Source organism: Lathamus discolor, chromosome 6, assembly GCF_037157495.1.
Source record: "Lathamus discolor isolate bLatDis1 chromosome 6, bLatDis1.hap1, whole genome shotgun sequence".
Taxonomy (NCBI): Eukaryota; Metazoa; Chordata; class Aves; order Psittaciformes; family Psittacidae; genus Lathamus; species Lathamus discolor.
The window spans coordinates 31238539-31259622 of record NC_088889.1 but is presented as its reverse complement, the minus strand read 5'-3'; the positions used below and the strand labels follow the sequence as shown (position 1 = coordinate 31259622).

The window sequence follows — 21084 nt, the reverse complement described above, 5'->3', positions numbered from 1 at the left end:
TTGCTCTGAAGACCTGAAACAGTATCTGGCTATGGAGTTTGCTTTCCTTTACTGGCTAATGAAACAACTTAAACTCCAGCCTGCAAGGTTGAACACTTCTTAAAAGTTTTTGCGTTTCTTGTCTTTAAGGCTTAACTTCTAAAGAAATATAAAAGGGAAGTCTACGCAAGAAGCATGTGGAGTGTATTCACAGAAAAATACCAGCAAAGGTTGCATTAATAAGCACCAGAAATCCCTTTTTTGTCTGAGATCCATTTCTCTAAATGCATGCCACTGCAGCCTGTCAGTTGTTAGCCTTCCAGGGACTAACAATGAAAGAGCCTCCTCATCTATCTGGAAGAATTTGTAAAGAAAAGATGTGATTCACTGAATCAAAGGATATCATCTAATCCTTTCCTTCTGAAAAGCAAGTATTCAATTTAGTATTAAAAAGGGCCTGTATTTTCTATTATTTACAGCAAAGACTCTGGCTGCTGGCCAGGCCACAAGTAATGTCATCTAGAAAGTGTGCTGTTAGATTTCAAGCCTCTAGTACTTAACCATAAACCACATACAGTAATATATTATTAAAACTTTTTGTACATCAATTTCTATATTAAAGGAGAACTATGCTGTGATAAAATTTTTATGAGTTCCAATATCACCTATGTTAAAGTTAAAACAGAGCGGATAACAAATGCCTCCTATGGTAATTAACTCCTATCCTGGACTTTATTCCAAGTGGTAGAAAAAAGTCTTCAAGGGACTGTCTTTGCAAGGTCTAGAATTCACTACTTAAATTACTTACTGATTATCATCTGGAATCACAATCACATTACAGATTGCAGTGTGACAGAAGGTCTTAATCATACAACTGGTATAAACAACCAACAAAGTATAACCTCCCACTGAAGTTTCCTATAATGGCATTTGTCCAGAATTTACAGTTTCTACGCACCATATTAACACAGCATCTGCAAGAACCATGGTTATAGAATCATTGAATCATGGAATGTTTAGGTTTGTAAGGGACTAGATCATCCAGTTCCAACCTCCCTGTTAAAGGCAGGAACACCTTCCGCTAGACCAGGCTGCTCAAAGCCCCATCCAACTTGGGCTTGAACACTGCCAGGAATGGGGCATCCACAAATTCTCTGGGGAGCCTGTCCCAGTGTTTTACCACCCTCATAGTAAAGAATTTCTTCCTAATGTCTAATCTAAATCTACTCTCCTTCAGTTTAAAGTGATTCCCCCTTGTCTGTCACTACATGCCCTTGTAAAAGAGTCCCTCTCCAGATTTCTTGTAGGCCCCTGTTACGTACTGGAAGGCTGCTCTAAGGTCTCTCCTGAGCCTTCTCTTGTCCTGACTGAACAAGCACAGCTCTCTCAGACTGCCTTCATAGGAGAGGTGCTCCAGCCCTCTGATCATCTTTGTGTCCCCTTCTTTGGACTCACTCAAGCATGTTCTGCCTGTGTTGGGTGCCCCAGAGCTGAACACAGTACTGTAGGTGGGGTCTCACAAGAGCAGAGTAGAGGGGCAGAATCACCTCCCTCAACCTGCTGGTAACGCTCCTTTTGATGGAAGCCCAGCATATGGTTGGCTTGCAATTCAATCTCAAATTGAAAACTTCCCAACAGCCTTCTACAAACACAATTTAACCAAGAAGTTAAGTCGTCTCACAGTAACTTTTTTTTTCCAAGTCACACCTACAGTGCAATTTCTGTGAAAAACAGTGTTCAATTTATTCCTTCAGGCTTTTTTTTAAGATAAATATTACAGTAAAGTCTTCAAGAAACCCATTTTTTCAAATATTATTTATAGGTTACCCTATGCAAATAAGCATGTTATGACTTCTTCAGTTGTTTCCTTGGTCATTTCCCAATACATTCTTCAGAAAATAGCCTAACGTACATGAATTAAGACATGGACTCTATCAGCACTTAGCTGGCATGCAGACTTGCAGGAACACAAAATACCTTTGCTATGTACATGAAATTTTCCTTCTGAATAGACTGTCATCCTTGATGAAACACATTAATATCTACTGACAAAAACACTATAACAGGATTTCTTTTTATATCGTAACAGAGAATATTACTAAACGGTTTTACATTCATCATGTTTTCAATGTTTCAATGTCTACACAAAATAAAAAAAATGCTTTAACAGCAATGCTCATGCAGGAGAAAAGAGGAAAACCTCCATGACTTTCAACTTTACATGCATACAAAGCTGGCAGTAAGAACATTAGTAGTGTGACACTCAGAGAACTCTGTGCTAAAAAAGTAATTGCATGATACAAAGAGGCAGTACCTTCTGCAGGACTAACACATCACTGAAGTGCTGCATTTGATAAGATAGAGCAGCAGGTTTAGCCAAATTAAAGCTTTTTCCAATAAAATTCATCAAGTGTCTGAGACACCTTTTACAATCACAAATTACAAAGCTAGCTTAATTTATGGTACAAAGTTTTGCATGGAGATATTAGTAGTCAGGTATGGGCAGCACTATTTATACAATATCCTCTCAGCTCTTTGAAAAAGATTTTCCATGCTCAGCCACTGTCAAACATGCCGGTTTATGTAGTTTCTTATTTTTTTCCTCTCCACCATATTGGTCTCCTGTACTACCTCATAAAAATCTATGAAAAAATACAGTAATAAATGAAAAAAAAAAAATCCTATAATTTACTATTCAAGGCTAAACACACAACTTCATAATGTAACTGGTTAGAGAAAAAGGTCATTATTTTAAATCCTAGTTAAAATAGCAGTTACTTCTATTGATAGATATTCTTCATTCTCCCTTATTCAGCTTGGTTTCATCATTTCATTATTTTAAAGTGTACTCTAAAGAGATTTATTCTACAAACAAAATTTGTACCAGAAGAGAAAGCAGTAGTTTATTATGACTCATGACAGCAGTTGCAATGTAGCATTCTGGACCAACATACTACTTAGGAACAGGAGTGGCATAAAATCTCTAATAAAACATTCTGGCAGCTGGCCATTATGTTATACAAGACCTTCCTAACATATCTTTATTTGCAGTCCTCTAGAAATGAATACTGCCTCTTTAATTATTCAATGCAAGTGTTAGTTGAGTGCATTCAGATCTTGTAAGATCACAGCCCTTGGGGTGACAGAATGGGCAAAGAGCATCAGCCTTGCTTTACACACTACCAAACTTCCACTACTGATTGACAAAGCATGTATGTTTTGTGGTAAAGCAAAATGTGATGTAAGTCCTTAAGAAATTAACAAACCCCCCCAGTGAACACTACTTACAAACTGAAAAAAGGGAGTAAAAACCATGAAAGTAAGCATCTGATGCATTGCCTTTGAACAGATCAAACCACAAATTAAAATCTAAAGTAAGAGGGAGGGGAAAAGCCCCTCAAAACAAAAAACAAAATGAAAACAAGATAAAAACAAACAAACAAACAAAAATACCAAACAAAAAAATCCACCAAGAACTCCAAGAATGCCAAAGGATTTCTGATAATCTTCAAACTGTAAATCAGGTTTATAGCATTTTGAATGATAAAAAAAAAAAAAAAAAGAAGAAGATTACTGTTTACAATAAATATTTTCACAGAGCCTTCGCTACATCTCTAAAATAATGTTCCAGTTCAACAGAAATTGGAAGTCAAGTCAATAATACAAAATGCATTTTGCTTCTTTCACTAGAATAAAAATCGAACTAAGCAAGATATAGAACATGAGATTTTCAGGTCTGGTAACTATACTAACATGCTATAAGCATCTAGGCAAATCTCTACTTACTCAAAGATAGAAAGCTTTCACTTTCATCAATTATTTACGCTATACAAAGGACTTCAATATCTGGGTTTTTTCATGGTTCCACTGCTTCTCATGCATACGATGGAAGCTCCTTTCCCTTAGGACACAGTAGGCTGGAAATAGAAAACTTGGGGCTTTACATAATCTGTGCTTGGGCTTCTGCATTCTTTCAGTTTGCCTTCAGTTTTTAATGGGTTTCTATTAACTTGTAGCTCTGCAAAGTATAAGAAATTCAATGCTAACTGGGAGGTAGGTCTGAGCAAGTTCAACTCAATGATGCCCAAACCTGTAATAGCAACCAATCAGCTAGTCAAATGCTTCAGAAAGAATGTCAGACTTCAACTACTTAAACTACCGTAAGATAAAGATTTCTTGGAAGGAAGCACTTTCCTTAGTTTCTATTTACAGGTGTACACACGAGCTAGTGATTTCGAAACTCTCATGTCAGCTATTTTAACAAATTAATTTTGCTAATACTCAAAGATTAATTTTCAACATTTTGTTAGGAATTAATAACTTTGACATGATATCAGGTAAATGCTAGGTGTCAAAAACTAATTTCTTAAAATTGGATTATAGTAAATGCAGTGACAAAACCAGCACTGTGCAGAAAGCATAGGAGAACTTCACAGAAATTAAAGAGTTAAAAAGAAATGGCTGCAAAACTATGCTGATTTTACCCTGCCACCTGAACTACCCTGGTAGCATTACTGTACAGTTTGTATAGTATGTTTAAATTGGCATCATTTCAATGAAAAGAATGGCTCTTGACTTGAAATAGCACAATGCTGATTTTCACTGTTCTAGTACCTCTGAATGATTCCAGTATGGCTTACTTGCAATATGAAAATACACACTGATATTTAGGTAATTTTTTTCCTTCACGTGCATTTTCAGGGAAGGTTTTGGATGCAATTAGCTAAAGGCTTTCTGAAACTAAGTCATTAAAAACTGCACAGATAAGAAGGAAATTCTGTGGAAAGGACAGGCTTGTTAGGCAAAAGATGCCAGCAATGTAAACAATTTACAGCAGTAGATGCTACAAAGCATTCTCGGCCAATAACCTCTTTTACCAAACCATATCCTTTTCTATAACAGTCATGAGAACAGAGTATCAAATACATCTGTAACTTTACCTCTTTTGGGGTCAATATGACAGTCTGCTCTGATGAAACTCTTAAAACCCATTCAGTATTTAATGAAGAGCATCTGATCAGCCAGATGTCACTGACACTTTGTTGAAACTTCAACTGTTTAAACATGGTTTATCAGTTATGAAGATTATCTGAAAAATACAGCACAAACTAGCACGCCCATCAGGAATAGAAAGCCACTTTACAGCGAGAAGGTGAACAGGGCTCAGGAACTTGGTCACAGCATGGAGAGGCTGCATGGGGCCAGACAAAGGTATCTGGTTTAGGATGAGGATGAGGAAGATGAGAAGATACAAACAGTTGGAGAGGAGACTCTGTTCTTGAGAGAGAAGATGAGGAAGTATCAGAGGCTAAAAAGCGAAACAAAGAGAATGATAAGGGTGTGGTGGGGCGGGAAAGAAAAAAGATCCAACAGGGTTTAATGGACTCAAGGATGCCAAAAAAAGCAAAGCATTTATTACACCATTCAGTAAGATGAAAATGGTTTGTACATAAATACCACTTTCTCTGAAAGCAATGTAAAAAAAAAAAAAACTTAAAAATGCCCTGTACTTACATAACTCTCCTTCCATGCTAAACTAGATAACCCCCGCAAAAAACAACAGAAAACTGCAAACAATACACAATCAATCAAATAATCTGTTTTTTAAAAGACTGAGTGCAACTTACCTTTACCAAAATAGCCAACTGAATCTCAAGTGATTTGCATATTCCTATCTGCCTTTGGAAATATTACTGTCTCCCTGTCAGATTTTTTTTCAGTGCGCCAAAACCTTTTTTTTTCCCCCATATTTATTTCCTTCAGCAATAATACAAATATGGGTGCATTCCACTCATGATAAACTAGATGAAATAGAAGGCAAACTTAAAGTAGATTTGCCAGTTGTCAGTCAGGGCATCAGCATGTAAGAGTCTAGCCTTGTAAAAGGTCCACAAGACACTTTTCAGATACTTCAATGGTAACACAAATTTGAACTTGAATCATTTAATAATTTCTGATTATGGAAATGGAAAGAGCTCTATAAAAACCTGTTTTGAAAGACTTTTCTTTTTCCCAAATTCCAACTTGTGCTTAATTGATACACTCATTACAGCTAAATGCATTTTTTTAAAGGATTTCAGAATTCAAATTGCAAGTACACAGTACTTCATATATGAATTTCAGTTTTCATTTCTTGGTGCTCAGATTGGCCAAACTCAGACTATGCAGGCAAAGGGGATCATCATCATCATAGGTAGCAAGCAAAGTAAAGAAGGGGAAAATTTCATATGTATGTACACACATAAATGCATACACATGGTAGCATTACACTGTAAAGAGGGGAGCAAACATTTCTGTCCTAAGAAGATCTTCCACGATACCCTTCCTGAATACCCCTATTTTAATATTTATCTGTCAAATTCCTTATGCATTTCTAAATACTGGGGAGCCACAAAATCTGCACAAGAGCTCTTTCAGCCTATAAAAGTCTCACATTTTGATCATCTATCGTATCTGTCATCTACCGTTTGTGAACAATGTTTTTTTGAGAGTCTGCTTGAAGTTTTCCACTCGAACACTGACAAACTTGACTTCTTTTATTCTTATATTACCATAGCCTTTTAATTTCTGCTAAATTTTTATATAATGTTCTACATGAAGAATCTTGGACAAAACTTGGATATGAAGCTATTAAATGTAAACTGCTGTGTAGATACGGTACATAACAAAGCCGTAGTCCTTACCAGAATTTGAATATGGGAATTGTAAGCAGGTTTCTTCTGCTAAAATTAACAATTAAAACCCAAACAAACAAACCCACCTCCCTAACAAAATAGACACCCCTTCCCCATCCTCACAATTGTCTTTTATAGGAAATACAATCAAATAGGGACACCATATATTTAATTTCCCACCTTGTCCTCCCTGAGAGTAGAGATAAGCTGCAACAACACAGCTAAGATTCAGAAAAACAGACTAATTGGAACTTCTAGAAAAATCAGAACATATGTATAGATTCTTTTTTCCAATCAAAGTATTGGTTGCAGGATTTGAATCTGGGGCTTCTTGAAAAGCTCAATCCTTTGGATAAGGGCTCATTTTTACTTAAAAGCATGCTGTCTTTAAAAAGCACCAATTCATTATGCTCTCAACTGTGGCAGATATAAAACAGGACACCCCAAAGTGTGTGCCTACATTTGTAAAAAACAAAACCCCCAGAACTAACCACAAAACACTCCCACAACATGCCCCCCCAACAAGCACTTCTTTTGAAGGCGTAAAATAAATTACCTATTTCTATGTATGCATATGTAACCTTTAAAATATATGTATGTCTATAAAATGAAACTATGAACTAGACTAGAATATAGAACGATCACTGAATGCCAGAATGTTATCGTATACATTTTAATTATATGAGTAGGAGAAGACAGAAAATTCCACATCAGGGCAGCAAGGTACATTATGCCGTGCTTCAGACCATGTCATACTGCAGTTCTTTGAAATCAGGTCACCTGATCTTTGTAATCAAAACTGCTTGCCACTATAGCAAGCACACAACACTTTCGATTTATTTACATGACTTCAAAATTGAGTGAACATTCAAATCAACTTTAACTTTCAGAAGTTAAATATCTAAATTAGATTTTTTTTCTACTGCATAATTCTGATATTAAACAAAGAGATACATGACACATTAAAAAGTATTTTAATTTATAGGTCAGTGTATTCTAATTCATAGGGTGTGAAACTTCCCCATAAGCTGTTTGTGTCAAAGTGTGATTAAGCAGAAATTCACATCTGAGAAGTGTCAGTAGAAGCATGCTACAGTTTTGAGATAAAACAGAAAACTCACAGTATTTAGCATACAAGTAATACACTGCAAAGATTCCTGGAACTAGCACCATCAAGGTAATTCCTTCAGCAATTTTCACAGGATGCATGCCTCACATGCTTTTTGGTTATATGACTTTTAAGTCATATCGATTTGCACTGTGATAACTGAAACAGGCGAACTATATATTAAAATAAGCAAATTACAGGTTAAAATAGGAAAATTACATATTATAAATGTTTACTGACACACAATAATCTTAGCTTTTATGTAGTGCACCTGTGCACCATGCTTTTTGATATGTTTATCAAAATATCACAGTATATATGATTTTTAATAAATTCATTTTCCTCATAATGTCAAAGCTATGCCCACACTAAGCCAACCCACCCATGTAATTATATTTTAATAAATATTAAATATTTCAATTAATTTAATTAGCAATGATACCTTCAGGATTTTTGAGATGAAAAGTTTTCTGACATTTTTCTAATTTATGTTTTAAAATAAAATATGTGCAAATACTGAATGAAAAGAAATGCATAGCACTTCAGCAAATAGGCCAGTTCAGCATATTAAGTTTTATTCTTTGCATAAGAATATACCACTAAACTCAGCACGATCCATACTATAGATATTTTAATTTACAAAGAACATGGTAAGCAAGTCCTTCATAAATAAAAAAGACAAAATCTTATACTGCACAATATCTATTTCCACTTATATGACAACAATGAAAATATTATTTCATTTTGCAAAATAAAACAAAAAAAAAGAACATATATAAAATCTAGCTATAGCCAGACCATTTTACCTATTCCATTTTTCATATGCAGTTCTTACCTGTTTCAGGATCACTGAAATCTGGTAATGTAATTGTATTAAGCTGTCGTCTATCAGCAATAGCTCTGTCTAACAGGCTGCTCCCACGTCCAGAATCACTGTAATGAAGTATAGAAACTGTAAGATATTAAAATATAAAATTATATACTGAGATACAAGTTCCATGCTGCCCTCCTCCCACAAAGATTCTTGCTATAAAAGTTCTTGCTATGAACAAATTTAGTATCAAGCACCACTAACCACTCACTGTGCATTAAGCCAGCTGTACTAGAACAGAATTAAGCTGAGCAAAACTAAATCCATATTTACTTCGGCAATTCTGTGTTCATAATTAATACAACCATGAAAGTAAATACAGGCTTTTAATTTGATTCACAGCTAACAGCGCTACAGAAAGGATTTATTGTACCTTAAACCTTTGTATAATATGAGGTACAGCTCTCACAGGAACCCAAGATGGGAGATGCGAGTTTGAAAACCCATACTTCTTCCAGACTGAATAGAAACACTAAATTCAGGGCATCTAATTTTAGATAAAGATGTTATCAAGATGTCATAACTACATAAAAAGGTATCAATTTTATCTCTATATGTTTTTTTGGGGAGTGGTTAGGTTGGTTTTGTTGTTGGGTTTCTTTGTTCTTGATGGGTTTTTTTTTTAACACACACACATATTAACTGCCTAATGTTGAATTTGATCCTATTAGCACAGTAGGTGCATTTTGAACACTTTCAACACCTCAAAAACCTAAGCAGTGGTTTGCACTGATTGCGCCTGTGGACAAATGCACTTAAGTAATGTCTGAGAGATATTAATCTAAACTGCAAGACTGGAATTCAGTAAATCTTTCCATTTGCCCTAATTTTACAATCTCTGCTTTCCAAATTTGAACTGAGAGGGCAAGAAGCCTTTCAGCAACTCTTCATAGTTCCACACTTCAAGAAATAATTTCCTCTCTTTGTACAGCTGCTCCTAAAATGGTACAAATAAAATTTTGCATTACCCTAACATTCTTGCATGAATGATTTCTTTACAAAATGATACTATTACAGAAATCCACAGGAAACACAAGAGAACATTCTGGGACACACACTATCAGCTATAGTTGTTACATCAGTTGCTGCATATTTTCTGGTAACAGCTGTGTTAATTACTTCCTCAATCCACAAGGAATGACATGCCAAAAGTCGCTGACAAGGAGAGCCAGACAGCATAAATATCTTCTAAGAACAGCACTGGCATTGTGGTTTGTTCTGTTTTCCTAATACAAACTAAGAACTGGAGAAGAATTGACCTGTTTTCTGATGAACTTCAAGCACCAAGCTAAAGATGAACACTTAACCTTCCAAGCCTTGTACCACAACATAAGTTTTAAATTCACGCTAACTGTCTCATGAGGAAAACATTTGTATGGCAATGAAAGACAAAAAGAAATTGTTCTGAAGCAGCTGAACGAAACTAAGGCACAGTGTTGCACTTAGCCCTTACTTTGTGTGGTATATCTAGTTATACATAATTTATTTTCATTATTAAATTATTATTGAGGACACTGAACCCAAATTTACTCCACAAAATCTGATCAATTGCAAGAAAAAATATTTAACATAAAACACCTCTTATCAAAAAAGATTCTTATCTGATTAGGAAAATGATACAGCAAAATTAGTTTTCAGTCTAAATCAGAATAGAAAAAGATGTTTCAAATAAGCATAAAAGATATCTAAATCTTTGAAAAAAAACCCCAACATTCTATAAGGGGTTCAAATTATTAAAAGACCTTTTATTATTGGCATAAAGATGTATTTAAAAAAATCATCAACTATTTCCAGTGGGAAACAATCTTCAAACACTGGTTTTCAACAAAATTAACAACAAAAAGTGTGTTAAAATTACAGAGGTTGGGAAATTTAAGTTTTCATAATAATCCTGCATCATCATTCTTCACTACATCTGGAGTGCAGTTGGGTGAATAGAACTTCCCAGTCACATTTCAGGTCTGAGTGATACTTGTTATATCAGTCAGACAGATCTGACTGGTATTCAGCCCTTAAATTTTGCGTGGATCATCCAAAGAAAGGCTACATGCACTATCCGACATAATTCTGAACGTGTGATTCAAAAAACCTGTCTCCTTTCTTAACAGCACCTATCCATAGCTCCTGTCCAGTCCGTTCTATTCCAATTTTATTTTAATTTGTGCCATTAACCAGAACTTCAGGAAAAACTTTAGATGTCAAGATAAAGGAAAAAAAAAAGCAGTAAAAACTATCAGATGCAAAGTAGTCCTTGTTAATTTTTCTAGTTACATGTTTTTGAAGGAGAAAGTGAATTGAGAGCTTGCAAACACTGCTGTTTGAAGCTGACATAGCCAGAGTAAATTTTCACTGCTGATGTCTGAGGGAAGCATAACTTAACGTGTATTAACACGGTACAGTAACTGTTATCACAGAAACAACAGAAAAGTAATGACAAGCCACGATTAGAGCCCTGAACTGTGGAGAGGATGTAACAACAGAGATAGAAGGTGAAAAGCTGTGCTTGTGTACATGCAAAGCCCCACTGAAATTAAGCTTACATGTAAATGGTAACTATTCTGCACATTGTAGCATGCTGACAGCAACTCTTAAACCCCCATCCTCACACACACAACCAGCCAACTAAAATAAACCACCACCCACTAAATTCAAAGCTAAGTTCTCTCCCACTGCTAGTTCAGTGACTTTGAGTTGAAAATAATTCAGCTCAAACCTTTCTAGTTGTTGATGTACTTGCTTTCTATAACCCCTGGGTTCTGTTGCCTGCTCCACAGCCCAGTGTCAGAATCTCAGCGCACTGTGGCTGACGCAGGTCTCTTCCTAGGCTTTTTCTTCCACACTCTCCTTCTCTGAACTACTCACTCGCTTGCTAACGAGAGAAGCAATTTTCTCTCTTTGGCCACCTCTCTCATCTTAAAAAGATGCATGTGTTTATGTAATTAAGATCAAAGTAAGAGCAAAAGCTGAACAGATAATGTTCATTATACTCTATATTCATATATACAGGTATCTGATGCCACCTGGAACAAAGCTCTTCTGCTGCAGCATCTCTTCTCCAGAAACCATCAACCCTTCAAACAACCAAACAATAGGAAATTCTGCTTGTTCCCTTCTCCAGGTACTTGATAAACATGTTGAATAGTACCAGCATAGACTTCTGCAAAGTGGCCTCCCTGTTTATTTCACAGCTTATCTAAGTATAGATGGCAAAGGATCTTCACAGAAACATTTTGGAAACCCAAATAGGACAACTTCTCCAAATACTTCTTAATGCCTTTGAAGAACTTAAACAGGTTCATAAGCAAGACATCCCTTTAGAAAAGGGCCATGCTGGCTCTGTAATGTACATGTGATCTCTGATCTTTCTATAGTCTTAATTAATACCTAATCCTCCTACTTTTTTTTTTTTTTTTTTAAGTCCTTGAACTAAATTTCCACTATGGCAATCTTTCCACTAGCCAATATAAAAGGCTTTATAATCCATACTGTGGAAAATACCCCAAGAAAATACCAGCACATTGAGTCCCCATCCCCTAATCAGTCCTCATCGCTGCAGAGTTTATTAGCTTTGGGGAACCTTACTTCACAGAACTCTGGGTAGTTTCTGCATGTCTATCAACAGGTATCTTCACACTTCAGTCTCCAGATTCCCAGAGGATTAGTTTGTTCATACAAAATACCAGACCAATCAAACCCAAGATTACTGACCTTTTATTGCCCTGAAAGGCTACTGAGGAAGGCATTGAGCAACCTAAAATTCTACAGCATCATACCTTGGGTTAGTGAGATTGTAGCACGATTTCCAAATCTGGAGCATGTGTTTGCAGGTAAGGAGTGCTTCATCTGGGCCTCTGCAAAGAGACTCCAATTTGACTTTTGTAAACAGTAATCTGGTGAAAATGAAAAGGAAATTAAAAGAGAAAGAAAAGATATTCCAATTCAAGCAAAACACTTTCAAAGATAGCCAACAGCACACCAAGCTGGAGAAAACAACTTCAAATACAGTGTTAATTTAAATAATTGTTTCACAAAGTAATTAGAATAAGGTCAAATATCTAACATCATCAAAGTACCTGTGTTTTGTCCAAGATGGCCTATTCAACCAGACAGAAACAATAGTCGACAGGATATTTTACATTTTTTTAAAGCAAGATAATATAGCTTAGTGAAATCAGCAGGACCACTAAAACCAGTACTTGATACATCAAAAGGAAAAGAGATACTTTCACTAAAGAAAATCTTCACTACTTTAATGAGAAAGGAAATTAGTTTCCATTAACTGCTTCAGATGATACTTTTATAACATATAACTCACAAAAGAAAACAACTCAGTACTGACGCAAGTTATTTCCCTATAATATCAGCTTGTGCTGGAAAAGGCTATACTGAAAATGGTAACACTAGAACAGATAGATTCATGGGAGGTACTCAGCATTGGTAAGGTCAAGAAGAAAATGCAGATCCACTCTACAATATGTTTCAATTAGCAAGTACTAAAATTGACGTCTGACTTGAATTTTGAATGTTTTCAACATTTACAAGTGACGACCTCAAGAAAGCACATCATTCATCAAATATGCAGTAAACTGTTCATAATGGAAGCAAACATGTTTGCTGAAAGCCACTATAAATTAATTCTGATTCCAAAGTTGATGTTTCTAATGGCAGCAAGACAAGTATAGTGCATAACCTCATAAGATGATTACTGCATATTCCTCTTACATTCCATGTATCAGTAGAAGGTTCTTCATAGAGATTAACTTAGACACCTTCCTGAATAATTAAAGAATATAAATGCAGTGTGACAATAAAGGAGTTAGTCAATTGGTATGAACATTTAAAGGACTCACAGCATCTGGGAACAAATAATATGCTAGAAAAATAATAATTTAAAAGCATTTTTAGTAAATTGCAAGATTAAAGAACGCAAAGCAGGAGAGTACGTATATAAAACTGTTAGCCTACTTCCTGTTTTTAAACCAGGTGTATTTTATATTTTATTCCAGTACAACCTTAATCATACTAAGTGAAAAATTTGCATGATTGGTCATATGGTTTGTGTGGGAATACTGAGAAGGGTGTAGAGGGTGGGCATGTGTGAAAGCTCAGAACTTTCCTATCCCAAATACAAACTTTGAGGCTGCAAATAGTAACTGAAAACTGCCGGAGGGTTTTCTCAAGAAGAAATTACATCAAATGCCTCAAGTTACAGTAGCTAAAGCTTTAGTGTTGCACTTAAAATCCTTTGCAGAAACTACCCAGCATGTAAGTTGAAAAATTAATCACGCTAATTGTACAATATGGAACTGTGGAGGAAATGAAAGGCAGCTTGCTAAGTTAGTTTAAGAAAATAAGCACGTACGGATAAGTAAGGTAAATAAGGTCATATGGAAGAGTCTCACCGGATGTGATGTAGGAATGTAGAACATAATAATCAGTTACACTAGCTTAGCTTTCTTCCTATCAGTAGATAATATATATTTCATTTGTCAGAGCAATCCTCTCTACATACTCGTTTAACTGTGACTATACCACCGGAAGTAAATTGTCCAGGTCTGTCCATAATTTTATTTAAGAGAGAAGGAAACTCAACAAATCTCATCCTCCTCCCCTACTATATCTATTCTACCCTTAACACACACACACACACTGCCCAAACAAGACCTAGGCATCAAAACCCACATCTAAAATCACAGGAATCAACCTCATACAATCCCTTTCCTGTTTCTCTGTATGTAATAAGAAGACTGTACTTTCTACAGTTTGAAGAGCCTACAGAAGTTCAATTTTTTAAACTTTGTGGTCATAAAGCACTACAAAAGTTATGGAACATAATACATTCAGAAGCACTGAATTTACAAATCACTCTAGGAAGAAGATAATCATAATATATACTTTATTATGTACAGTTTACAGATCAACTGAATTTACATTAACAAACTTTAAGCATTTAAGACTTTCAGGAATCTTGTAGCAGAGAGAAGGCACATGGTCAGTAAATCACTAAGATTCAGGATGCAAGAGCTAGAAGAAAAATTAAGTGGGAGATAGAAAGGGATGGGATTTGATTATTATGAAATGACTTCAACAGGTGTATGAATTAGCAGGACCCTGTGCAACAAAAATGTAGAAACCTGGACTGCTAGTGCAGGATTAAAGGGCAAGATAGCAGAAGACAAATATACTTGTAAGAATTAAAGCAACACATCAGAATTTGATGCTTTTAGATGCACTTGGTACACATACAACATCACTCCTATTTCATATGCATTACAGCAGTCAAGGGGACTGGATGGTTGCATGTTTCCTCAAAATAAATAAATAAATAATGATTGACGATTATTTCTAATTCTAATAAAGAAAGGGCAATTGTATCTAATGGGCAAAAAGTACACTGGTGTAGGATTATCAACATTAAACCAACACTAAACTTTTGAACAGAAAAGGTTGCATTTATAAGGCCACATGGAGCAGTTTGCCTGGATCACTATTTTTATCATAAATCACAAAATAACTAAGACACTTCAGAAAACTGAGATGGGATGTTCATCCACAAAATGAAAACCTGCTAACTAAACATTTACTTGAGAAATGAGAGAAGGATGGGATGAAAAAGGAAGAAGTAATGGGCAGGAGGAACACCATGTGACAAGCAGGTCTCCCAGATTAACTCATTTCTTCTGATTTCCCCTGAACTATGGCTGGAGGTACAGGTTGATAGCTATCTAGATAAACAAGCAGCTCAGGGACAAGTATTATCAGGAGAGATTTAGAAACCATGAGGCAGATCATCTGAAAAAGCATTTTCTGAATGGCCAGCATTAAGCATCTGTGGAAACAACTCCTCTGGAATACAATCCGCACTATGGATATAGAGACTTTTAAACTTTACAGGGGCATTTTCACACTAATTTTTAATACACTATCAAAAATGTTGTAGAAAGGATGCAAAAAAAGAGATAGGATGATGAAAATGAAGCTGTACATTTTATAAGTATCATGAATTATCTGGTTTTGTCATTCACAGGTTTAAATTACTGGCACACAGAGCAGAACAAAACATGACAGACTAACCACAGCATAATGGGACAGCACCCATGACTAAGCATGCAAGTACTCAGGAACAGACAATATTCAAAATAGAAATGAAGAGTAGAACAATGTGTATCAGCAACATGTCTAACTGGAATAAATTTAAGAAATAACAAGAACAGAAATCTGTTTGTGTCAGATCTTTTGGGAAAGGAAATTAGATAAAACAGGTTCTCTTATAGACATTATAATAGTGGGGCATTTGTTCCAGAATCAGTGTTTGCTATGGATGCAGATCTTTAACATTAGATAAAAATAAAGCGAATTGTATCATTTTAGGAGACTAATTACCCTGACACAAAATGGAGAACAAATCAAACTCTTATGTGGAAAGTCTAGAGATTCTTGGAGCTAATAGCTGATACATTTATGAAATAGCTACTGAAGCAGCAAATTACTCCATTACTTCCAGACTGTTCTCACTAACTAATGATGACATTATAAAACAACTGCTTGTAACCTAATCCATATATTGCTGGATTTTTATTTAAATAAAGACTGAAAAATCCCCAATGGGTTTATAACTAGGTCTTTGAATTTCAGTGTCCTACAGCCAAATAATCTGGAAACAGAGGGTAGCAAAGGCATCTGAGATACAGCAGAAGCCTAGCATTTAACACAAAGACGCTAAAACTTTTAAAGATCCGCTGCTCAGTGTATACTACGGATACTAAGGAATGAACCTCAAACCTCCACCAAAATCCTTATCTGTTTTCTCAGATATGAAAACAATGATAAATGGAAAATAGGAACACTTTAACAATGATTAAAGTTCATGCTGTCAAAAATAATCCACTTCTCAGAATTACAAAAAGTGACACATAAGATTGCCCTTTCTAAAGTAAAAATTTAAAAGAAAATGTAACTTCAGTAATGAATGAGGAATAGCAACTATTTCACTATTTTTTTATTTTTTTTTAAGAGGAAAGCAGAGATGAATATATCTTAATAACATGCAAAAAAAAAAATCTTACTAGCATGCAAAAAAAAAAATACAAAAATTGCATACAAAAAGTGAAAGGAGTACCAGATAACACTGTTAATGGAGAAAATGGGTTATAGTTCAAGTTTAATAAGGAGATGTTAAAAACAACCTTTGTAACAGTTATTCTAAACCAGAGCTGCTAAAAGCCAGATTCATTGAGGTAAGACAGCTGTGTAAGACATTCTGGAATGTATTCACTGGAGCAGAAAGAGAAAGAGACAATACTATTGTACAATATCCCAGTGAGAACACATCTGGAACATTATACACAATTTTTGTTGTAACAGTTAGAAATACACACACACGAGAAATTTCAAATTGGAGCAGCTGCAGAAAAAGGCTGCAAGGATGACTGGAGACTGCAGCCAAGAAGAGGTACAAATTCTATCTATACAGATGAGACAAGCAGCATGAAGGGAAAGAATAATTTATCCAGATGATAATGTTTCCACAAAAAAAAAAAAGAGTACATATAAAGGCCATACAGACTATTAAAACATTAAAGGTGGAAATTAGATCTTAAGATTATAAATGAAGTTGTAGAAAAGACTGCTTCCTCACAGCTTGTTTTGGATAGACTGCAGAAGAGGTAGAGCAAATCACCTAACTGTTCCTAAAATACAGCTGATAAGTTCATGAAAAGTATTACCGCTAGGACAGCTGTAATAAGGGAGACTTGTGACTTCCTAGGTTCTTGCCAGTGCTCTATTTCCTAATCAGTACAAACTAATCCATTAAATCATGATCTGAAATTTTCCCTACCAGCCAACCAGCGTAATTTGTAGCACGGTGAAGAATTTGTGAATCTCCAAAATAAAACTGGAGATCTTACTTTCAGCCAGCCTGTTTCACTTTCTGAAATAAACCCCCCCAGATGCTTGTGATGGTGTGCTCTCCCTGCCACCTTTTCTGCTTGAGCAACAATCACCAGTGGTGGTCCTGATGGCTGCATCTGGCTTAAAGGCCATAAATTTTGCTCAACAGCTAAGGGCTAGTTGAGCATGTTACAACCCAAAAGTATGGCTGGTATGCAAACACGACTATAAGTCAATCATCTTACTCCATAAATAGTGGACAGCCCAGGGCCCATTACATTCTCCTGCATGGCAGTGGGCTGCACATCAGGATGCCCCCTTGAGCAGGGACGCCTCTCAAGATCACTCCTTGAGGTTGGGAGAATCCTTGCCATAACAGATAGTAAGTGATTTACAGCATGTTAAACTTCGAAAACATAGCTAAGTGATAGAAAGGATTGACTGCATACATATAACCATTATAAATAAACCACTGAACAAGTCTGGACTAAGTCACTACCCAGCCACACCTTTTCTCTGAGGAGTTTAGAAAGCAAGGGATTCCTTTCTGAACCTTATGACTTCAATCAGAAGGTCTCCCTGACAGTTTGTCTGATCGTGTCCTCTGCAGTAAATAAGCAAGTATACCTTACCACAGAATTTTGTTAAGTCACTGTCTCATTTACTATCAAACTCAGTTAAATTGTTGTTTTATTTGTACCAGTAAATATACTGCTACTTCTCTGAGTGAAGTGTCACTTCTGTGAAGATGATACAACCACCAACTCCCTTCCACAGCAAAACTCTAATGTCAGAACATCAAGAGAAATTAATTTGTCCAATACTAGTTTAAGTTATTAAAGAAATTTCTATTTGGTAGAATGAAGCAAAAATTCGAAGTAGTGAAGACCAAGGTCTGATATGAGACAAGTATCACTATTAGTGAACACTACTGAGAACTCTTACGTCTTTCAATGAACTTCAGTCATTGCTCACCTTAGGTGAATTTTTTTAACTGGCTGCTTTGCATTTGGGATCAAGTAAGCAATTTTTGCATGTTGCTGTGCACCATATGAGCATGCCAGCTTGGATCAGCCATAGCTGGATATCTGTTCTACACACTACTTTGTAGAAGAGACCTGCTTTTCATTCCCCAATTGTTTCTTGAAATCTGGCAATATAACATGCTATGTACCATTCTCTATCAGATCTACCTGCTAGCAGTGTCACTACAGTGGTGATGAGGAATCTCCATAAAGTCCCTCAGAATAAGAAACCTACAGCGAACTTTTAACTCCACTACACTTCTGAAGGGTCTATATTCCCATATTCTGATCCCAGCTTCAAAGAATGCTCTATTTTCAGTTATGATTGGGAGTAAACTTCATTAGTATTTTCTTATCATTTAAATTATTTACATTGTTTACAGCTTGAAGAACATAAGGTAAAGCTGTGCATAAAACTGAAGGTATGTGCTTTAAAAAATATTAGCCCTTCAGTGTAACACACCCTTCACAGTAGCAAACAGCTATTCCACGTGAAGAAGCTAAAATTTAAAAGGAGGCATCAAATCCACTAGTTTACAACAAAGAACTAAAAATGCAACTACCTTTGTTTTATGTTTAACCTACTTTGAGTAAACTTCCTCAGTTTTAAGAGAACCTTTTTGTGTAATTTAACAGTTCGCATTTCAAACTTCAGCTAACATATTTTTACATGATAATCAACTATTAAAAGACAGTATGAGAGTAATGAATATACTGGAAGTCACATAAATATCGCAATAAGCAATAACCAAGCCTTGCAGAAAGTATCGAACAATAGCTTGGTCTCCTTGACAACTACATGAAGCTTAAATATAAGAAGAAACTTTATATATATTCAACTGATAGATAACCTTTTACTTATTAGAACATAAAAGACCACAAATACCAGCTCTGTATACAGTTATATAATATTTCACTTTGGTTTCACATTTAAGTGCCCATTTGCATATTCCACAACTTTAAATCCTGGAATGTTTGGAAAATTCAAAAGAAGTTTTCTGCTTTTAAACCTAGGCACTACACTTTAGAAAAAAGAATCACAAAAAACCTCACCAAGTCTAAACACAGGACTTGTGAAATCCTAGAGTAATCAGTTTTGCAGTGACCCTGTATATAAAAAAAAACGGAAAAAAATCACAGAAAGGGTGACAGAGATTGTAACACTACAGATAGAAAGAGATTAAAGTCTGAAAAGAATCTTTTCTTTTAACAGATAATGTAGGCTTCTTTTCATATAATCTGCTTTTAAGGGAAAAAAATAATGGTGTTGATGTAAAACTTACATTCACATGCATACTTCATACAGTTGCATCTCATTTCTGTAACAAATTGTCACAGCATCAATTGCTTGGGTAAATTAAATCAGGTTAACTGGCAGAACCCACAGAGTAATTAAAGTGGGAAAGCAGTACACAGAATGCATAAAAGACGGAAAAAATATTACTTAATATTGATCACTTAAAAGAATCTACATCTGTTCACCTTGCCCAAATAGAGCATCAGCAACTCACTTTTTGTACTCAACAATTACATATACAGGAAAAACTTCCAATGATTGTTACAAGAAAAAGAAACGAAGAAGTGGGAGGAAGCCAAACCTTAGCAAATTCAGTTTCTCTTAGTACACACTGTACATTACATGACTGCCCTTCTGACAGTCCTGTAATTACTCAAAAATAGTTTAGAAGAAAAAGATTCAAATTAAGACAAAATCCTAGAGTTCCCAGCATTTACTTCATTCACAGTCCAGAATTTGACAAGTTTATTGTATGCAAGTTTCCAGCTTCTTTTAAAAGCAGGAAGTGCAGACCACCTTAAGACCCTTCCCTTGGGAAATCCCCTCGAATCCAACAGGACTCTAACTTATGCATAATATACTCTCCTAATGAAAAGATCCTTGTAACGCCCAGTAGGAATATTTCCAAACAACTTGTTCAGAAACACTGCTTAATAGCTTTCAAGCTGGATTTCTTTTAAAAAAATCAGTATAGTTACAGGAACAAATACAGCCTTTGCACTCTAATGTGGAAATGAATCTTAGAAATAACTGACCAAGAAGCAAATAAGAATGTCAGCAAACAGGTAGTTGAATATAAGTACCCAATGAAGCAAATATGCTCAAAATAATTAACACAATCCCTTCTGACAGACACGATGGAGGTGATTCTCTATATAAAACAATGATAAATGATACTGAAATATTTTGTTCAGGCTTTTTTTTTTTCTTATTTTTATTATTATTCTTTTTTACTTAATTTTATTTACAGGTGATGAAAACAGGCTATAGTTCTACAGTGCAACGGGCCAGAGAATGTGCCCTACTGTCAGCAAGTCTGGTGATGTTCTTATTAAAAAGGACATTTGGAGGTGACCTGATTATGGAAGCTACCATCACAGTATGAAGTCACCAGTATTACAGTGTGCTTAGTAAAGAAATATTTAAAAAACAATGGCTGGACACAAATACTGGATAAATTGAAATTAAGAACAAAAATGCAGTATAAAGACTGCTCTCTACTCTGCTCTTTTGAGACC

The 21084-nt window shown here is 35.5% G+C and overlaps 1 protein-coding gene across 5 annotated transcripts in view; it reads right to left on the bottom strand.

Moving 5' to 3' along the window:
- Positions 1-21084, bottom strand: part of TTC7B (tetratricopeptide repeat domain 7B) — a 138107-nt gene that overhangs the window by 41255 nt on the left and 75768 nt on the right. For 2 of the 5 annotated variants that reach the window (XM_065685735.1, XM_065685737.1), the window contains exons 16-17: positions 12406-12522; positions 8597-8694 (exon numbers count right to left, since the gene is read on the bottom strand). In XM_065685735.1, the coding sequence (XP_065541807.1) occupies positions 8597-8694; positions 12406-12522 (215 nt within the window). Of the gene's footprint in view, positions 1-1980; positions 2022-3267; positions 3319-5122; positions 5288-8596; positions 8695-12405; positions 12523-21084 lie in introns of those variants that run through there. The other 3 variants (XM_065685738.1, XM_065685739.1, XM_065685736.1) reach the window with 3 other exon arrangements.